This window comes from Falco cherrug, chromosome 8, assembly GCF_023634085.1.
Source record: "Falco cherrug isolate bFalChe1 chromosome 8, bFalChe1.pri, whole genome shotgun sequence".
NCBI classification, from domain to species: Eukaryota; Metazoa; Chordata; class Aves; order Falconiformes; family Falconidae; genus Falco; species Falco cherrug.
The window spans coordinates 21,083,757-21,104,157 of NC_073704.1; the positions used below are offsets into that span (position 1 = coordinate 21,083,757).

Consider the following 20,401-nt stretch of genomic DNA (forward strand, 5'->3'; position numbering starts at 1 on the left):
TGATGTTCTTAATAATGACAGTAATGTTTCATAATACTCTCACAGTCTGCCACACGACTGAATTCTATTATGTCCTATCAGATTTGCGCAATTTCACCAATTACAAAAGTATAATTAAGCTAGGATAAGTAAGTTAGCCAAAGGAAAAGGAGCTTGCGAAGAGTGACACACTCTGAAGAATGTTTTTGTCACAGAGGAATGATATTTAAGCAAAGTTTTCTTTTAGAAATGTAATCAGATTTGTTTTCATTTTTAATTGTGTACCAAGAAAAAAAACACCCCAAAACCAAGCACTTTGCAATACTTGTTTTATGATTAAAATATATGTTGCTGGTGTTTCTTCCCAATCAGCCTTTAAATCTGAATCTCTCATACCAATTTTTAGCAGAGACTAATTGAGAAGATGATTATTACAAAGAGCAAGCTGGTTTTGGCTGGAGCACCTTATTTATTTTTCTGTATTGCCAATGTCACAAAACAGGCACAGCTCGTAATCAACATAGAGCTTCTAGTAATCAGCTACACTTAATGAACCATATCCTCATGGATAAGCCAGTTAAAATATTGTTCATTTTCCAGTCTGCAGATATAGCTCCTACGTTCTGCAAATTAGCAACAAACTACTCAAAAGAGAGGTAGCTTTGGAGTTTAAATACATCCAATGCAGAACTAAAGCAGAACAGCCTGTTACCTGGTGAGTATTTGGACTCCCATCACATTTTTTAGCATAAACGAATCAATATATAGATAAAAACTGGCTAGAAGGTTTTTTGTTTGGGGGCGTGAGGGATGTGTTCATTAATTACGCTCTGTTGCAAAAATTCAACATAATACCTTACATTTACATCTAGCTTTTGTTAATTTTGTGTTCAAGAAAAATTAGGAAAAACTTCCTCATTGATATGTTCTAGATGTAAAATTTTACTTTTTTCTACTTCCATTTATTTATTTAAACACAACTTTAATGAATTACTAATTCCTTCATTATCATCAAATTAATTTTCAATGTTATGTTTTTAACCACCCTGAAGCCACCCAGAAGCCACTTTTTACCAGCACCTGAACAGGAGCAGGTGATGCCCTAACCCTGCTGCCTCTGGAGTTAACAGGAGAAAAGACAATAAACTTCTACGGTTTGTATTCTAGTGTTCATATATGGATAGAGGCATAATTATTCAATCTAGAACCAAAGCTTAAAAAAAAAAAAAAAAAAAAACCACACAAAAACACAATCGGTCAAAGTTAAAGGAGAGTGATCCAAGAGAAGAAAAATAATTTCAAGTTATTTTGTTGGAGTCATCGTGTCTTAATTAGCTCTGGGGTATTTGCATTTCTATTTGGCAGAAATGCCAAACTGTTCAGCTTTACTTAACCGTTCTCACTGCACTGCCGCCACACCAAGGAAGACATGAGGAGCTAAAGACCTTCATTTAAAGCCGGACCCTACACAGGGCTGGGCCAGCGCCCCCTGCCCCGCCGGGCGGCCCCTGCCGCACTCCGCTTACATGTTGGTGTTAGCGGTGGATGTCAGCCACTCCCCCGCCAGGCCGATGATGTCCAGCCCTGTGGACAGCTGGTTGAAAAAGCGAGGATGACCTGGAAATAGAATTGAGAGCAACTCAGCACCGCTCCGGTGGCACCGCTCCGGTGTCGGTCCCACCCGCCCCAGCGCCCCGGAACGGCCCGCGCTAAGCGGCGCCCACCGCTGCCTGCTTCGGAGCCTGAAAACCCGCCTTGGAGGGAGCTCCTGTATGCAATCACCGGCCTTTACACGAACAGGGAAAGCCTCGAAAGCCTCAGCGCCGGCTGAGCCTTAAAACACCTCCGGCACGTGCGCTGGGGCTAGCCCACCCCCAGAGGCCCTCCGCGGGGCGGGGGGCGGCGGCCGAGGGGGGAGCTCGCCAGGGACCTCCTGCAGGGCGGGGACATCTGCACCTGCGGGGACAGGGGAGGGGGCTCACCCCCGGGAGCGGGGCTGCGGGTGGGGGCAGCCCGGGGGTGCTGGGCGGACAGTGCTCCCCTGCCGCGGGACCCCCGGCAGCCCCCGGCGCGGGCGTTCTCCCCGCGTGGTTGCAGAGGGTTCACCTCATACACAAGGGCTTTGCCCTCAGGCCGCAGTCGATCGTATTCCTGTGCTTCTGCTAAAGTTCCTTTAACAACTTCACAAGCCGGACTATCGGGGTCTGCTTTTTCTGGCACCGAGAGAGGAAATTCCCAACAAACGATGAGGGGCTTCGAGGGGAGGGGGAGGTGGCGCCGCTTAGCCCTTATCTCTGCCCTCCCGGGAAAGGACACGCTGGAAATACACCGGGAGCACAGACAGGCCGAGCGGGGGCTTCAGCGCTCGACGCCCGGAGCGACCCTGTCACGTCGCATTTGGCTCAACGCGGGGGACATCAGCATCTTCTGACATAAAGAAATAAATGCGGTTCTGCTCCGAGCGGTGTCAGCGGGCAGCTTTTGGAGGCGTGACTCGCCGGCGCGGCCGCGTCCCGCAACGGGCAGAGCCGGCGGCTGCCGCGGACACGGGCGGGCTGCTCCCGGCGGGGGCGGGCGGTTGGGGCTGCGGCCCGGAGCCCCACGGCTCAGCCGTTCGCTTGGCCGGCCAGTGCCGCCCCGCCGCGCAGTTGTAACAGTCATTCCGCTGACCTCCAGCAGCTGTCAGAGAGCCTGCGGGTTCCTGAGGCTGGGCTGCCGGTGCAGCCCCGCTGGCTTTGGAGGGAGCTTCGCCTGGAGAGGGAACGTGGGACCTGGGGACCCGGGAAGCCAGGGCATGTGTCCTGGGTCGCCACAGAGTCCGAGCAGCTCTTCTTTAAAGCCGCACCCGGTACTGCTTCGAACAGAGCTGGTGTCTTATCGGATACCTCTCAGCTCCCGGGGACAGGTCCTGCCGGTCCCGCAAAAGCTCCGGGGGAGGTCGAGGTGAGGGGAAGAGCTTGCTCGACATCCCGGCTCAGTGCATAGTGGAATGCCGGTGCAGGCCCACAACCACAGCGCCTCCCGCTTTGCTGCTGGCCACCTGTTCCACAGCCCACGGGGCCGGGAGTGAAATACACTCCCTTTTGATTAAGGGCACAAAAAAATAAAAATATGCCCCAACACTCTTGAATAAATCAAGCCACCGTGTAAATGGGAAAAGACAGGAAACTAACTGCCACATTTGTTGTCAAGATCTTGTTCCTTGAATGCACTGCGCTGGGTTTTCACAGCTGCATGACTAAACAGAGCAGAAACTTGCGCCCCGTCCTTAGGAGCTATTGCTCGCAGCTGCCTAGCCAGAGACTGGCGAGAGCATCCCTCCAGACCTCCAGCAGCTTCAGCTCCGCGGGGAGGCCCCCACCCCACCCCCCCACCTGCCCCGCCGTGCTGAGCCGAAGGGGGCAACTCGCCAGGCAGCGTTTAGCAGCCCTGAAACGCTGGAGCAAGACTGGGGAGAGAAGACATGGCCCCTGCTCCCTTACTGTTCCAGTTCCTGACCTGCTTGGATAAGTACAGCAGGCAGGGCTTGTGGCCAGCCAGCTTTCTGCTGATACAGATGTAAAACGTTCCAGGCCAAAACAGCCTGAAAGAGAACAGACTTTGCTCTGGAGCCTGGCTACAGCTCACCCGGTAAAAGGAGCGATTATAAACGGGCATTGCTAGCCGACTCGGAGGGACCTGGAGAGGCAGGGCTCTTGGCTAATGGACTGAAATCCACAGGGTTCCTCTACTGATGATTCCTAGGATTTCAGTCTCTTTTTCATTAAACGTCTGGTGAACATAAAGAAGAAAAACTGCAAATTCAGTGTCATTTATGCCCTCATTTACCTAATGATATTGCTCCCCGGGGATACCTACAGCTCGCATTTCATCAAGTGAAAGAGATTACGTCTTAAAAACTTGTTTCTGGGCGCTGCAAACAGCACTGAGCCCGCCCCGCCAGGGACGGATGCCACATCAGTAACGGAAGCTTCTGAGCAGAGACACTTCCAACGCCCGCAGCCGCGGAGCTGAGCCACCAGGGAGGCAGGGCAGGGGCCGTAGGCTGACCTCCGTGGGCCTGAGCCGGCTCCCTTCACCTTCACCGGCGGCCAGAGAAAAGCCCCATGAGAGACCCTCCAGAGTCGCATACGGGAACCTACCTGTCCTCACACCGTATTTCAGTGTGTCCCGACAGTCCACCAGGATCTGCTCCAGGGACTCGGGGTTGTCCGAGAGCTCCAGGTTAAAGCCCTCCATGCCCTCCAGGAGCTGGTGCGGGTGGTGGAAGTCCAGCACTTTGGTGGACCTGTCAAACGTCTTCCTCACGTAGTTGAGGAGGATGTCCACGACCTCCAGCAGGAACTGCATGGTCTGCTCCTCGCCATTCTTGGCGGGCAGCAAATCTGCGAGGCAAACCAGCTGTCAGCGCTTTCTTTGGGAGCGAGAGGTGAGCCGCGGCCCCGGCGCAGCCTGGCTGTAGCGGGGCAGGCGCCCAGCCCCGGGCCGCCCCGCTCGCTGCCGAGCGAAACCCGCCGCGGCCGCCGGGGGTCCCGGTCCCTCTCGCCCGGTGGGGAACGGCGAGCCCAGGTCTCCCACGGGAACAGCGGGGCCACCGCCGGGGCAGCCCGGCCAGCAGGACGCGCTGCAGCGCCAGCGGTGTGCGGGGGCCCTCCCCTCCCGCAGGCCACAGGCACCCCAAACCCGCACCCGCCCTCTCCTGCAGCGCTCCCCTCCCCTGCCCCACAGAGATGGAGTTCCCATCCTCACCTTCCTCGTCAATGGCCCCGCACCAGCGACCACAGACCGGTTCACTGCTATTTTACGGAGGAGGAAATAAAACAGAAAATTCCTGTGCTCCCGGAGGCTGGACCTGGAGTGACCCCGGAGGAGCGGCTGGGGCTGAGCTGCAGAGGGTCAGCCCTAAGTACGGAAAACTGCATTTCGGGAAACCTGTGCACATCGCCAGTGGGGCTCTCAGCAAACACACACGCTCACAAAGCTTCCTTCAAAAACAGCCAAGCAAAAGCACGGTCTGAACGTGGCCACCCTTCCAAGGGAGGCGAGGGCAGACTACAAAGGGATGTGGCCGAGCTGGAGCAAGCAGAAGCTGTAAAGAGCATTTACCTCTGGCATACAAATTGGAGAAGTCTGTCTCGGTGCGCCGGAACCTGGATCCCTTCTCGCTGTTCTCGCATGTCAGCAGGCTCTTGGAGGACTGCCTTTCCTTCAGGGAGCTAACGATCCGGCCCTTGTCTTCCAGGCTGTTGGTCCTTTGCAGGAACCCTACATTGTTATTGCAAGGTGCACAGGTCAGAGTTTTCTCACTTCCCAACATGTTTAGAAATATCTAAAGCTGCTCTCCAGCCAACAGTTCAAAGCAGTGTTGGCTCTGGATCTGACTAATGAGGTCAGGAATAAGAGTATTTATGGGGATTATTTGCCTCCAGGAGGGAGAGCTCAAAATGCCATCAACTGCAAAAATGCAGCCATGCAAAAAACAAATTTTCATCATTTAGTGCAGTGGTAAATTCTTATTAAGTCGATCAGACAGATTCCACTTCAGTAATCAGCCAGTGGAAGAGAGTTCAGGATGAGTCAATGCTATTTCAGCCTGCAGGCGAAGTTTATGGACCTAGCAGACAGGGGCAATGATGTATGATTAAAATCAGGGCCACTTTCAGTTCTCCTCGTGGTGCTCTCACGCACAAAAGGCATGAGAACGAGCAGCCACTCTGGAGCAGCCGTCCCAGGAGCGCCAGAGCTCCGAGGATACCAGTAGTGCCCATCAACCCCGCTTTCCTGTCATCAGTACATACCAGCATGTGTCTGGGAGATGCAGATTTTCCACCTGGAAAGATGCTTCGATACTAACACTAATCATCCCCAGGGGTCTCAAGGAGCTCTGCTCTCACCGGAGACGCAGCCCTGCAGCCAGGACCCGATCACAACCGCTGCTATGTGCAACGGCAACAATAACCCACACACCCCCCAAGAATTACAGAGGTGGGCACCACGCAGGGCCCGTGGCGAGTAAGTGAACCCATCTACTTTAACAAGGCAGGGAGAACAATTGATTTTCAGGATTTGATCCATTAAATCCATGCCCGCTAAAACATGCGTAGTGTTGGGCTTTTCGTTATTAACGAAGGCATCGGATTTTAACCTCCCAGGCTGCAAAGAGCACGCCTGTGTGTTTGGAGGAGACAGTGCCGCAGCGCCGGCCTCCTTTTGCCTTTCTTTTGTTTTAAAGCAAGTAACAATTGAAACCAACGCTTGTCACGGCCAGGGATATCCGCCGGAGAGGAAGACTTGGCAAGGAGGAAAACCAACGCCGACCCTTTGCTCACCCGCGTCCTCCGACACCGCTTCCCTCCGGCGCCCTCCGCTCTCCGGCCGTGAGTCCCCGCTCTCCGGACTCCCGGACCCCCGACAGCGAACCGGGAGTGCGGCTCCTGCCGCTGGGCGCCCACTGCCGGCCTGCCCGGGCCCCCTGCAGCCTGGGCAGGCCCCGGGGGCCCATCGCCGTGCGGAGAGGAGGGAGCGACGCAGAGCCTCTGGGCCAGTGACTCCCGGCGCGGTACCCGTGCCCCAGACCCGGCCGCCAGCCTGACAGTCCCGTAAGAGCTACCCAAAATGGAGCCCCCAGCCTGCAGCCGCTTCTGCACCAGTCGGGCCCCCAGACCAGTCTCCAAGAGGGCTGTTCGCAGGCAGGTTTGTCGAGCCCATCCTTTCAGTGAACACGTTTTGCCTTTTAACGTTGATCTACTAATCAGTTTCTTTCCATTATATTCTTAGGAATACGAATTATATGAGAAATTTAAAAAATATTTAAGGGAAACTCTCTTCGTGCATAATTTAGGGGTAGCCGTCCAGGAACACTGCCTTTTTTTTTTTTCCAGTTTTAGTTTTGGTGTCGTTACTTTTAACGATTCTTGCTGCAGTGACCAGCTCCTGCAACAGCTAGTGCTGTCTCCCGCTCACGAGGTGGAGCAACTGATACTGGGGCAGGTGCCGTCTAGACTAAATTCCGGCGCGATCCTCTTTCCCCAGATCCTGTGGCTTCATTTCGCTTTATCTTCTTTCTTCTAGGCTCTCGGTGGCGATGCTCAGCGGGAAGAGTTACGTGACAAGAGACGTCTGCAAGAGCAGCGGCCCCCCTGGAGCCGTGTCCCCATCCCCCGCCCCACGACGGGCGGAGATACACAAACAAACAACAAAGCCCGAAGGGAGGAACCTGCTGCCGCCCGGCACCGGCTCCTTCGGCCGCGGAACGCACCGTGCGCCCCGGTCCCTCGCCCACGGCGACCTGTGACGGTCCTGCCGGGCCCCGTAGGTGGGGAAGCCCAGCAGGGCAGCGGCCGCCCCCCGCTCCGGGGCTTCAGGGCCCTCCCCAGCCCCGCTCCCGGGAGGGCGAGGGACGCTCCCCGGCGCCCACCCGCGTCCCGGGATGCGGGGAGGCGCGGCAGCCTGCCCTCCCGGGCTCCTTCCACGCCGAGGGGAAGCGCAGGACTGCAGCAAATCTTCCATCCGTATCCCATGCGAAAAGCAAAGCGGCGTAGGAGAGATCCAGCGAGCAGCGGCGCGTGAAATAGCGTCCGCGCTGCTTCTCCCGCAGCGGCGGAGAGCGCAGCCTTTCCCCGCAGCAGCAAGTGCCTCCCCGACAGGTATTTTCATCGATGCGCTTTTAGAGACCGGGTTTTTAAAAGCCGAGTGAGACCAGACTGGCGCCGGAGTCCCTCGGTCCCCATCGTGGCCACAAACCCGGCGTGATTTCACATCAGGCTTCGCACAAGGCAGGCGTGTGACCCCCCGCGGGGACCGCAGCTCCCGAGGCAGGGACAGACCTGCCGGGTCCCGGCCCGTGGCCGCCGGTCGACGCCGTCGGTGGTGGCTGCAGGAGACCCTGGTTCCCTCCACGGCAGGGGGTCTCAGCACCGCCTACGTGGCTCGGCAGCATCAATCCCCCTGACTCCGGAGACAAACTGATGTTTCTGACTTACACGGCTCCTTGTGAAAGCCCACTCTCCGGCGCTGCTCCTGGGCAGGGGATCATCAGCTGGCCGGGGCCAAACAGCTGAAGACGCACCTGAGCAATTTTACTACGTCGAGTATTTCCGCTGATGCCGAGCAAATGTTAGCAGGATCGGTCCCAGCAGCAATAATAATTGCCGAGGTGGGAGTGAAAGGTGTAGCATGCGACTCCAGACACAGGGGGAGATCTGCCCGTACTTCGCCTGTGTGACAGTTCATTAAACCCCTTTAAAATATGTTCTCTTTTTTAAAGTATGTGCAGAGACGAAGAGCGGGGGGTGGCAGCGGCAGGGCTCTTTTCAGACGGTGCCTTTCAACCAGAAAGGAAAGGAGCTAATCCTTAAATCGCTCAGTTGTTTGAGAAGAAATTAAATACATCTTGGATATGTAATTACTGAAAACGTCAAACACATAATATACAACATAGGTGGAAGAACCGACTCGTTCACGACCTGCCTTTTCTCTCAGCTCAATTCTTATTTAAAGTTTGCATTCAAAACAATTCCGCGGCGCCTGGTTTACTATCGCTTTGTGACAGCACAGTATTTAGGGTCCGAAGTGACGTTTTGTGAAAGGTAAGGATAAGGGGGATATCTTATGTACTAGTCAAACGTCAACTTGTTTGGCATGTTTAACCAAGATTCTTGGCAACATCAGTACTTCATGCTATATATTTACCGAAGGCAACCTTCCCTCTCTGTCTTTGTGCGGGTGCTAGATTCGAGTGGGAGGGCTCACACGAGCAAGAAGAGTGGTCGCCATCGAATCCGATTATTCCTAATCACCATCACTATTCAGGCTATATTTTCCGTATGAAACAGAAAAGAGCCAGAAAAGGAAAATCGAGCACCGAACCTGAGCCAAAACTACATCAGCCCCGCTTGTTCTGAGCTCCCTTCACAAACCCTCCACTACACTCTCTTTTGCCTTTCTCAAATCCAAAATGGTGGGATCTTTAATTTTCAGTGTATTTGATCTCACCGAGAGACGCTGCGACGTCCCTCTGTAACCCTGGTAGTCTAGCAACACGGAGCAAGCCTAACGGTGCGTTACTTTATCAGTTCTGCTTGCCGGGCTAAATTAAAATGATGATGAAAAAGCCCATCGCTCCAGCCACTGAAGGGACTGGTAGGGAAACGGTCCATTAAACTCAGATCAGGAGCTATTTATAGAACTAAGCGACTACTCGTTAATGTCGCCTGCGGGTACCAATGAATTCTCTAATAGACACAGGGCTAAACATTCACACCCTGATTCTTTTCCAGTCCAAACTTCCAGGTGACAAAACGTTTAGTGAATGAGCTTCGACTCGGGCAAGTAGGGCAAGAGGTTTAAAAATATCGTTGCTTTGACAAAAGGCCTGTTTCTCCCAAGACATAATTTCCCATCCCCCAAAAAAGCAGTAGCCGGGGGAAATGGGACATGATTTCAATTCATAAGGGGCACGGGCTAGGCTGAACGATTCTCCCCGTCAGAAAATGAAGATTTGACTGTCTCCAAAAGCGAAGGCACCACTGAGAAATCTGGAGAAGGAAGACAGCTTGTTATCTGCAAATGAATCTCTTGCTATAACGTTGTGATCTGATTGTGCATTTGTTTTCCTTCCTGCATTTCATGTGCCTGCGCGCTGACTGGCTGCCAGCGCTATCTTACCAGCGCAGCAAGCTGACGAATTGCTCTTTAATAAGGCTCTCGTTAATCTTTTTCCCCCAGGAGATCCGTATTTTCTAGTCAGATAAGGTTGAAAAATTTCAGACAGGGAGAGGCGGCCAACCCCCCCGCCCGTTCCTCCTCACCGCCGGCCTCCCCGGCGGGCCCTGCGCTCCCCCCGCCGGGGGCGGCCAGCGCCTGCACGCCCCCGGTTATGGCAAGAGATGCAGCGGGGCCCGCGGCCGCCGCAAGCCACGGGAGGGCCGGCGGCGGGGCCGGGGCCGCCGTGCAGCCGGCAGGGGGCGCCCGAGGCCGCCGGCAGGGGGCGCCCAGGGCCGGGGCCGCTGGCCCGGCCCTGCTCCCGCGCGCCCCTCGGGCTCGGTGAGTCATGGCGCGCCGCCAAGCGCGGCCGTGTGGGGTGCCGTTCGGCGGGGCGCGGCCGGACTTACCGCAGATCTTCAGCCCGATCTTCCTGGTGCACCCGTGAGCCACGCCACACCACGAGTCGTAAGCTGGAAGAGAGGGCAGAGTGGTTCCGTTGGGGCGGCGGACCCGGCCGGCCGTCCCCTCGGGCCCCCCGCGCAGCCCCACGCCGGGAGCGACAGCGGCTTCCCGAGCCCCGCGGCGCCGGAGCGTGCCGGGCGCGGGGCAGCTGAGGCTCGGGTGACAGCGAGGTGACGCGCTGGCCCGCCGAGAGGAGGGGGAAAGCGCCTCGGGACCCGAACGTCTAATAATTTACTGGCGGGGCTCCAGGGAAGTGGCAGCTTAAAATAAAGTGGTGTGAAATGGGGTCACCGAAGACTTCGGGAATTAATTGGGTGAAAAATAGTATTTGACTAGATGACCAGACCTGCATGACCGAGCCTCGCCCGCACTGACGAGCCTGCGACAGCTGCACTAGGGACGCTCCCGGCCCGGTCCCCGCCCCGGAGCATCGCTGTGCGCCCCGCGGCCCGGCCCGGCCCATTCTGTGGCGGCCCCGGGCCCGGCAGCCCTTGGCCAGCCGGCCCTGCACGCCCGAGGGCACGCCGGGAGCGACCGCACCGACGGAGGGGGCAGGCTCCTTCCCAGCCGCTGTGAGCCGCGGCCATCGGCCCCAGTGGAGCTCGGGGAAAACGGGGAGCCAAGTCCGGGGCTTAGACGCTCGGGGCACCGGCCTCGGCTCAGAGCGCAGCCGAGCCCCGCCGGCCCATTGCCGGCGGCAGCCGTAGGGCCGGCAGCGGCCACGGGGGACCCCCTGGCCGGTGACTGCATGTGTGTGTGCGGGGGAGGGGGGAAGGCGGCAGAGGCGCTGGGACGGGGGCGGTTCACCCGGCGAGGAGGGCAGCGGCCGGGCCCCCGAGGAGGGCGAAGCGGGGGGAGCGCCCAGGCGCTCCCGGCCAGGCGGAGGAGCTCCGGGCGGGCGAGGCGGGTGCTGCTGTCAGAGGTCATCTCATTTTTAGCTGCGTGGCCGGTTAATTCGATTCCTGCATGTGACACCTCAGCCAAAGGCAGCCGTGCCTGTCACCCCCGCCTGGAACAAGACCCGGGGCTGCCGTTCGCCCCCTCCCCCGTTCCTTCTACTTGCAGAATAATGACAATAACGGCTTCGATGTTCGTGCCTTGTAGCCCTTTCAGGGTAAAAGCTATTCCCCGCTTTGCTGTGCCTGACAACCTTTCATTTCTTACTGCTGCCCGCTCTTTGTCTCTGATGCGTTACAGCATCGAGCCTCTTATAAATTTATTTTCAGTTAAGCGACGGTCTGAAGTGCCTGGCAGGGCTATAAACTGATTCTCTATCCACCTGCAGCAGCCTCTGCTTCCCACTCACACCTCAATAACTCAAGGCGAATTCAGAGCAATTAGGAATGTAAGGCTTTGAAAAGCTACAATTAGCATCCAAATTTCGCTTGATTACAGGCTTCAGCGTAGGCTGAAAGGAAGCTGCAGCATTAGCATTTATAAAATGTAAGGGGGGGGCGGGGGCCGACACATCCGCTTTAAGCCACTGGTGTACTTCGCCCTTTAACTGATTCATTTTCTCCACACCCCTTACAACATCCCGATTTTTTGGCTATCTGGGGGTTCGATTTATTGTCTAAATCCCTCAAATGTGGCTGGAAGATAAAGACGGCGCTGGCCGCCGAGGTGGGCTTCCCCCCCGCCCCCCCAGCGTTTTGTTCGCCACGAACCAACCTCTCCCGCTCCCACCAGAAAGATGGTTTCTTTGTGTAGACCACTTTCCGCACCTTGCTTAATGGCGCGGAACAGGGCTACATGGATTTACCGTTTCGTTTCGAAATCGGTCTTTCCACGCCTAGGTGGAGAAAACCTCCAAAACACTTTAAACGAGGAAAATAATAAAACCTACCTGTGGGCCGTAAATTAGTTGGGGTGGGGTCCGGAGCGTCGTTGGAGGACGAGGGAGCGGAGGAAGCCATCCCTTCAGAAAAGCTCCTGTCCCCGGAGCCCGGCTTTTCTCCGATATTCCTCTGAGGGCTGGGCAGCAAGGAATTTGCTGGAAGGAAGAAAAGGCGGTTTTAGTGGTCCGGCCTCCTGGAGAACCGCACAGGAGTCCCGTCCGGAGGCCGGCAGGCTGCAGCCCGGCATGAGCGGCGGCGGTCCCGGGGCGGCGGCGGGGTGTGCAGCGGCCGGGCAGGCGGGGGCGGCCGCGCCGGGGCCGCGGGGCCAGGCGCAAGCGGCGCGCCAGGAAAATGCCTCGACAGGCTGAAGAGCAAAATCGTCCCTTCGCTGGATACCGAGGCGCTACCCCCGCGCCTGAATGACGGATTTAGCGGAGCGTGAAGTCTATCGCAATTTTATCGGTGGCCGCTGAGCAGGACAATTATGCGGCTCGCGTCAAATGGCAACCAACATGCAAAGCGGGCTTCGAAATTACTAGCCCAAACGACCTACAGTCCCAAACGGAGCCCGTCTGTGCGTTATCATCCGAGCCCCAAACACACGCCAGACTAAGCGTTCAGTAAAGACCGACAGACGAACCCCGCCACCACAAAGCTGCATTTTGCCCAGGTCCGAGGACAGGCACCACACGTGTATTTGCACGCACACGTTTCAGCCAAGCGGGACCAGTACGTGCTCCGGCGCTAAGCAGCGCTCTCCCGTGCCCGCGCTTGCTTTAGCGGCACAAATGGCAGGAGAAGGCATGTCTGTCTGGGGAAGGAAGGTGCTGACCAGCCCTCGCTCCTCGCCAGATGTTCGGCTCTTTCCTGGCGGACACGGTGCTCCGATAACCAATACAGGGTCGCTGATCGAGAATTGCCGGGTCAGTGCCCCGCTCGTCTCTTTGTCCCCACGGCTACCTGTGATTTATTTTTTTCCCCTTGTAAAGAAAATGAAGGTCGCGGTAACGAACGAACGCTTTCTTTGTTAGCGGCTTTTTCCGAGTCGGTAGCTACCGATTCATTTCTACTGATGGGCGGATTTACGCCCGCGTGTAAACGCAACGGATCAATGATTTCAATGGAGAACAGGTATATCACTTTTTAAAAAGGAAAGAGAAAACAACCATAAAGCAGAAGAGATTCTCTAGACAATGCCTGGAAGTGAAGTAACAGGTTAACACAATGTCTAAGGCGCTGGCTGTCTCAAAATACCCGTTATCCCTCTATAGGTACGACAGCGACCAAAGCCGATTTTGGGGGGGGGACGGGGGGTGGACGGACGGACACGGACGGACGGACGGACGGGGGACACAGAAGGACACACGACTCCAGATCCTGAAAGAGGTTCCCGAAGGTTTGAAAAAATAGGATGCTGGTTAGAGGAGACTTACCGAGGGGGCGAGCGGACACTCTTACTGCCGGAGTCCAGGCAGGCAGGGCGACTCCAGCCTGGGAGCGACCCGCCGCTTATAAACTCTGCCAGAAACGACGTCGGAATATCAATCGCGCCGCGGAATTTAATGCGAGATGACCTTTTTTTCCAGAAGTGCTCGGATTTGCTTTTTCAAAAGCGTGAATCGCCGGTTGATCTGCTTCGACGCAGGCATGAGTCACAGGGCTGCCGCCACCCCCTCCGCGCCGCTCCTCACGGGGGCTGGGGACAGCTGGGGCGGCCGGCTGGGGCGGGGAGGGGCGGCCCACCCGGCCCCGGTTGCCGCCGCCGGTCTGCTTCGCCCCGGGGCGGCGGGTCTGGCACCCGCGGCGGATGGGGCTGCCCAGCAGCGGAGGGGGCGGCACCCCCAGTCAGGGGTTTCTGCCCTGCACGTCTCTCGTTGAGTGCCTTGGGCGGACGGCGCCGGAGGCTTTCCCTAGCCAGCACCGGCTGGCCCCGAGGTCGCCGGCTGTGCGAACGGGCGGCACGGCGCCGCACACACAGGCGCACCAGGTCCAACTCCCGCTCCGGCCGGCCCCGCGGCCCCGGCACTCCCCTGCGCGCCACGAATGAGCCGGGCGGGGTCCGCGTGAACAGTGGCTTAGCAAAGCCCCCCCACAACCCCGCAGCCCCTGCCGAGGCTGGCCGTGCCCCGCTGGCTCGCCCCGGCGGCCCCGCTGCCGGCACCGCCCGCCGCCCCGCTCTCCGCCAGAGGGTGGCAGAGGCCCAGGCACCGCCGCGGGAACACCGGCGTTCTTGCCCCTTGCCCTCGGCGTTGCCGTTAGATTACGGGTTTATAGCAGACGTCTTTTTGCTTAAAACAAGAACCGCTCAGACAACATCTTTTTTTTGTAACCCCGACAACCCCGAATCTGTGCTTCTCCGTCCCACACCCCAAACGTGCCTCGCCAGAATTCGCGGTGCTGGCCGCGGTGCTACATTTCGGCATGTCGCGGAAGCCACGCAGATGCCTAAACCGAACCCTTCTCACAAAGATGGCACGTAAGGGGGCTGGGAGGAATCTGCAATGAGACGGGAGGAGGGGAAACTGCCCGATGGAGCCAGAGAATTTCATCCCGTGCGGGGGGTGCTGGGCAGCGCAACGAGCAGCAGGGACGTGTCCTTCTTGAAGGACTCGAGGGAAGAGCAAAAACTTACAAGCCTTTGTTCGAAAGGAGACCGGCCGACTAACAGCATTAAGTGACCAAGACGATTGCTTTGTCGAGCACACTTACTGTCCAGGAACTGGACACGTAACGAAAACACCGACAGCGCCAAAGCCAGCTTTTAAACAGTTTTAAAGGTATTCACAGTCCTTGCTGACACGACCTTTTTCTGTCTATTCCCGGCTATCGTTTTAAAGGCGGTTTCAACTGATTGAGCAGGTTGCTTGATGCAGACCATGACAAATAATGCAACTGTAGCTAATTGTCTTTATAAACGTAAACAAACAGTCACTGGAAATCGTGGCAGGATTGCAGTGCAAAGAGTCAACGGAAGATCATGCAAAGAACTCCCAAGCCAGTCGTCACTGCAAGGCACGACCCAGCTGGGTGTGTGCCCGGCAGGCACACGCCGTGTGCGCTCACACCTTCGCTTCTGGCCCTCCAGAAGCGCGTCTGGAGCAGACAGACAAGTCTTAACAGAAACATTTACATCCTGGGAGGAGCTGGGGCCCGTCAGGGGCAGGGGCCAGGCAGTGGGGACCAGCGGGCTTTGCCGCCGCACGCTGGAAATAACAGGCGTTCTGGCACCCCGATGCCCGCGGCGGCTCCCGCCCCCCCGCGCCCTGCCCGGGCCCCGCCGCTCGGCTCAGCACCGCGGACAGCGCCCGCCCCGTCCCGTAGGCCCGGCAAGGTCAGCGGGCGGCGCCACAGGGCCCCAGGCGGGGGTGCGACCGCCGCCCCCGGGCGGGCAGGAAAAGGCCGACACAACCCCCCCGAGCCCGGCGCCGCTCCCCCGCCCCGCGTCCCCTCTAGGTGGTGCTGTATCTCAAGCCCGCACCCTCAGCGCAGCCGGCTCGCACAGAGCCCGCCCGCGGGCGGCTGCGGCTGCTCGCAGCCCCTGCTGACGAGGGTCCCCTCGCCCGGGCCCCGGCGGCGGCAGGAGCGGGAGGCAGCAAGCTCCGGGGCTCCGCGGGTCCTCCCCTCGCTGTCCCCCCGCTCATCTAGAGCGCGGCTGTGCACGGCGTCAGGAAACGCTGGGTGACCCTCACTTGCAACGGAGCCCTGAAAAATGCGACCCAGAGCCGAACCGCTCCAGCTGTGGAGGCTTCATTCGGCACCCGCCACGCCAACGGAGACCTTTGAAACACCCCTGCCAGGCGCACACGGCCAGGCGGGCCACGCAGAGGTACCACTTTCGGTGGGAGTGCAAAGCCCCCTCCCCGCAACGCTGCGCTGCCCGAGCCCTCCGCTCGGCCCCTCTTTGCCGTTTTCCCTTTCCATCCATTAGTCCCTTCCCTGTGGCTACTGCTCGAGTGCACGGCAGGCACAGGTTACTGAGACTCTCTTTGCAGGTTGGAGTTCCAGAACACTTGGGGTTTTGCTTTGAACACAGACGTTTACTGAAGATGTGAAACACACAGGAAAAACCACTGACCCACAGCAGCAGCAGGGAGCGCGATGCAGATGTACAATTCCCTTAGCTGAAGCTTGTAAGCAGCGCATCGGTTAGAACTCATTTACAAAAGCCAGACCACGGGGTATCTTTTAAGTTCATCTCCATCCATTAACTGGACATGCTCAAATACAAATCTTGAGTACCCTGGGTAAACACGGGAATGGAAGTGATGCAATAAATATCTTTAGCAACAAAGACCAGTCAATGATTATACAGTGTTTATAACTGTGGGTGTATAAAAAATATCTGTTGATCAGAGGAAAATTTTTTTAGTATTAGTATTGCAGCCTGTGGGTTTGAAGAGTCATTGTGGTGCCTCCTGCCTATACTGTAAGGAGGTCACAGTATAACTACATGCCCATGGAAAAAACAAATAGAGGAAAGGCACTCTGCCATTGTGTTTCTTGTTTCTTCATATTCTGAACTATATGTTCATATATAACATATGTTATATATGCATTTAGTTGCAGGCAGGGCAGTAAATTGGCCTTCTGGTGATTATTATGATTGTGGTTTTTTTCCTCCCTGAGTGTTCTCTCTCTGTTGCCTTTTAATTGCCATTTTGTTTGGATTGTGAATATTTTAACTGATTGGATCAGGCATGCTCTTTCCCTAAAAATGTATACAACAGTATGTACACTGAACATCTGTGATGTTCCCGAAATCATGGGTTTGTATCTTTGCAGCCTGTGAGGAGTTGTTGTGGTTTTTTTTTTAAATCACACAGTTATAATAACTTGTAATCCAGTACATTATTACAAAATATATTCATTGCATCAGGTATCTATTACTTTCCCCACCATTTCTGGTATGTAATTATGTATCATTTACGTGTATCTTTTCTAGAATTGAATAATTTAAATGATAAATTTCCTTAACTCTTGACAAAAGTGGAAAACTGTTCAAAACTAAGTATTTCAGAACTTCCCTGACTACCACCTGTAGTGCTGAAGAATACAGATATAAATTACTGTGTATCTGTAACCAAGTGAAAATGCCAAAAAAAATCCCAAACCCAAACCAACAACAAACTATTGCTGTAATTATTTGGCCCTGTCCAGAAAATTCTACAAATGGAAATTTGGTGAAGACTATGGATTTATGCTCCTATTTGACAGATAACTTTTGCTGTTCTACAGCACTTTATAAAAACGTATTGAAGGTGAGCGATATGTTTGCTTTTGGCTTTTATGATCAGTCACTAATGTACCCAACTGTCCCATATTTAAGGATCATGTCCATCACCCAAATTTCAAAGATGAGCTGCCAGCTAGAACATTCAGCACTACTGTGATGAAGGGCATTTAGAAAAGTCTCATCTGAAGCACATTGTTTTACTTACTTTGTGGCTTCTTTTTTCAGGATGTCCCCTTCCTGATCCATGCTGGCATATGTTGCTGTCCGTTTTGATCTGCTTCATCTGAAAAACATCCCAAAGAACAACCCACATCCTTAAACAATAGCAGCAGCGAATCCCAACTCTCGATACCCCCAAGCAAACATGGAAGCAAGCAAAGAACACCCTTACTTCCAAACCATAATGAAATAAAACCCAACAGAAAATCTTATTTATCTAGATGGATCAAACAAAATCACTCAAGTTGGGGAACTGTGATAGTAGCGTGAAGGAATAACAGAAATGATCGTACATTCAGTAAGTTGGCTCTCTACCACTTTTAGGGAATTACAACTTTTTACTCTGTTTGAAACAAAATTTATTCCCTGCCTCCCCCAATAACCCTGTAGAGCCAAGACAGCTAATGCCTGGATTTCCCCCTTGTGATATGTTGTTATAATTGTTACATGTCTCACTGAATTGTATCTTTTTATCCCATAGGAGGGCATCAGTTTACAATGAGAACATTCAAATGCTTTTGCAGGAGGTGATGTGGTTTGGCTCTCCCATCTCAGAATGAATTTGGAGAGCTGGACTCTGGGATTTTTTAATACATAATTTATTTAAATTAAGCATATTTCATAAATAATCCTCAGGAAACAAGAAACATGTGCTTCTCTGCTACTTTTAAAAAATACTTCCCAAATCATAACTCAGTCTCATACAGGCTTTCCCACATCTCTAAAGTTTTCAGGATCATTACAGTTATGAGCTTATCTAGGCTTTTGCTCCATTTTATTCTTTTTTCTTTCCCCTCTTTTCTCTGTGGTTAAGTCAGGTTCTGCCTTGATGAGTCTGTCAGTTGACTGTTCACAGTCATCAGTACTATTGAAATAGTAGGCCTTCTGCAGCACCATACCTGAAACCCTTTACCCTTCTGGTTTCTTTTTAGCTACAATATTACAGAAATAAAATTAAACCTTACTTTTTGGAAAAGTTTTAAGTGCACCTGATTGAAATGCAAGTGGTTTAAGCAGAAAAACAATACCTACATTTTATAACAAGGTGCAAACATAGCACAAAAGCACAAATAGGATGATATGAACAGCTACAAAAATGGACAATTGGCACACTATACTCTGAGGAGTTAGATACTGAGTTTTTCCACCTGAAAAAATAGATGGGGAGGCAAGAAAAATCTTCTTTCCCTCTGTTTGACTGAGTAGTTCATATTCCCTAATCTGAGTGGATTTCATTAGCACTCTCACAATAAACAGATACACCTATTTTGAGGTAACAGAGGATTGTGTGAGCTTCAAGCAAAGCCATCAGCTGTTACACAAGTGTCTCTCTTCAGCATTAGTATGGAAGACTGTGAGAGCATTGAGGGTGAATATTAAGGAGAAAACACTTTCCCCAGGTCAAAAGACAGGTAATTCAAACTGAAGACATCAGCTCCCAGGCAGTATATCAGATTAGTGTTGTCATGTTACAGACATATATTCAGATCTATTTATGTAAGAAATTCCTGTCCTCTACTTTGGCCTGTCAAAACTTCCTTGCAAGCCCATGCTTACCTAACGCTCTTGACTCCTCTTGCTGGCGTTTTGATAGCTGTACCAGAAGATGATGACCACAGGAAAAGAGCAGAGCCGCTGGTCATCTGGGGCGGTGTTAGCAACTCAGCACTAGAACAATAGACACAACATAGCCATGTTATCTTTAACAGTTCGAATTCAGCCCCAACAAAGTTGTTTAAAGCTTATCCACATCAGATAAAGAGCAGCACTGCTCTGAACAATGAATCAAGCGTAACCTCTCTCTTATTAATTTTAAGCAATGCTTAATGTTTGCAAGGGTTTAAAGGAAATGTCTGGGAAGGGGTTCAAGAGAGCACAATGGGTAGTGCTCTAGTTTTTGACAGTCCTGTTCTCTACAGCAGAGGTAACATGGCTACTTGCACTCCTCTCTGGCTACAATGAGAGAACACCAACCTAGGACTTCGCTCCTCAGCATTCTCCTACCAGCCATCTTTTCTCTTCAGAGATTAATAATATCTTTTAAACAGAAGTCTGAACTAAAGTGCACTGAAGGCAAGGTGAGCTAGCAAAAATTCTGAAAGATTTTTTTTGACAAGATATTCAGGCTCATGCTATTCATGCCATACAGAAAAGCTTAGAGATGTAGTTCCACTGGCCTCTTCCTTCAGAGAAGATTCTGTACAAAGGTTTTAGGGGTCTGAAGACTGCAAAAAGACCAACACGTAGCTTTTCTAGGATGTAAGAGTGTCCAGAATTTCCCCCTTGAGTATCTGAAATATTAGACTTGGAATCTGGCTTGCATATTGGTGTAGATTAGCTCTCAATGCCTTCAGATATTAGCATGTCTACTGCTTGCTAGAAGCAGGCTGTATAAAGCACTGCAACAGATTGCAGCCTGTAGTAAGCAAGACAGGTATGACTGCATTCTTGTTACTGCTTTATCACGTTAAAATAAATACTGTATTTATTTGCAAGTGAATAGGCTCTTCTTCAAGACACATACATCATAGAACCTAGGTGAGTGAAGGATAACTGCCAAGAGTTTTAAGAAATTCTTGTTCAAGTAAAGGCATTACAGACTGATCTGCTACTTTCAAATGTTTGTTGGTCAACAGGCAGTCTGAAAATGCATATTTTAAACCAAAAACCCCACAAAAGATGCAAACTCCTTTCAGAAAGTATTTGACAAATTTCAGCCACTCAAAAGTGTTTACTCATGAGGCTTAAAACCCCCCACATTCAGCAGAGTGAAAATCAGTTTTATGATTTACAGTTATAACTGCAATAAGAAATAAGATCCAATATATTTCATTAAATACTTAATTTCCTTAAAAATGTAGGTAAAGACAAACTTTTTTTTTTAAAAAAAAGCCTACTTCCCAGACAGGCCTGAGAATCCCTGAAAAGCATCATTAAAAGCCTTCAACACCTTCAGCTGAAGGGT

At 53.3% G+C, this 20,401-nt stretch overlaps 1 protein-coding gene across 2 annotated transcripts in view; it reads right to left on the reverse strand.

The window, feature by feature from the left end:
* GAD1 (glutamate decarboxylase 1) overlaps positions 1-19,013 on the reverse strand; it is a 41,197-nt gene extending 22,184 nt beyond the window's left edge. Inside the window, exons 1-7 of one of the 2 annotated variants that reach the window (XM_055719409.1) lie at positions 18,994-19,013; positions 17,423-17,500; positions 11,993-12,139; positions 10,092-10,154; positions 5,086-5,244; positions 4,122-4,364; positions 1,506-1,596 (exon numbers count right to left, since the gene is read on the reverse strand). In XM_055719409.1, coding sequence (XP_055575384.1) covers positions 1,506-1,596; positions 4,122-4,364; positions 5,086-5,244; positions 10,092-10,154; positions 11,993-12,062 — 626 coding nt within the window. In that variant the 5' untranslated portion in view covers positions 12,063-12,139; positions 17,423-17,500; positions 18,994-19,013. Of the gene's footprint in view, positions 1-1,505; positions 1,597-4,121; positions 4,365-5,085; positions 5,245-10,091; positions 10,155-11,992; positions 12,140-13,417; positions 13,801-17,422; positions 17,501-18,993 lie in introns of those variants that run through there. The other variant, XM_055719408.1, reaches the window with a different exon arrangement.
* Positions 19,014-20,401: the final 1,388 nt, after the last annotated feature.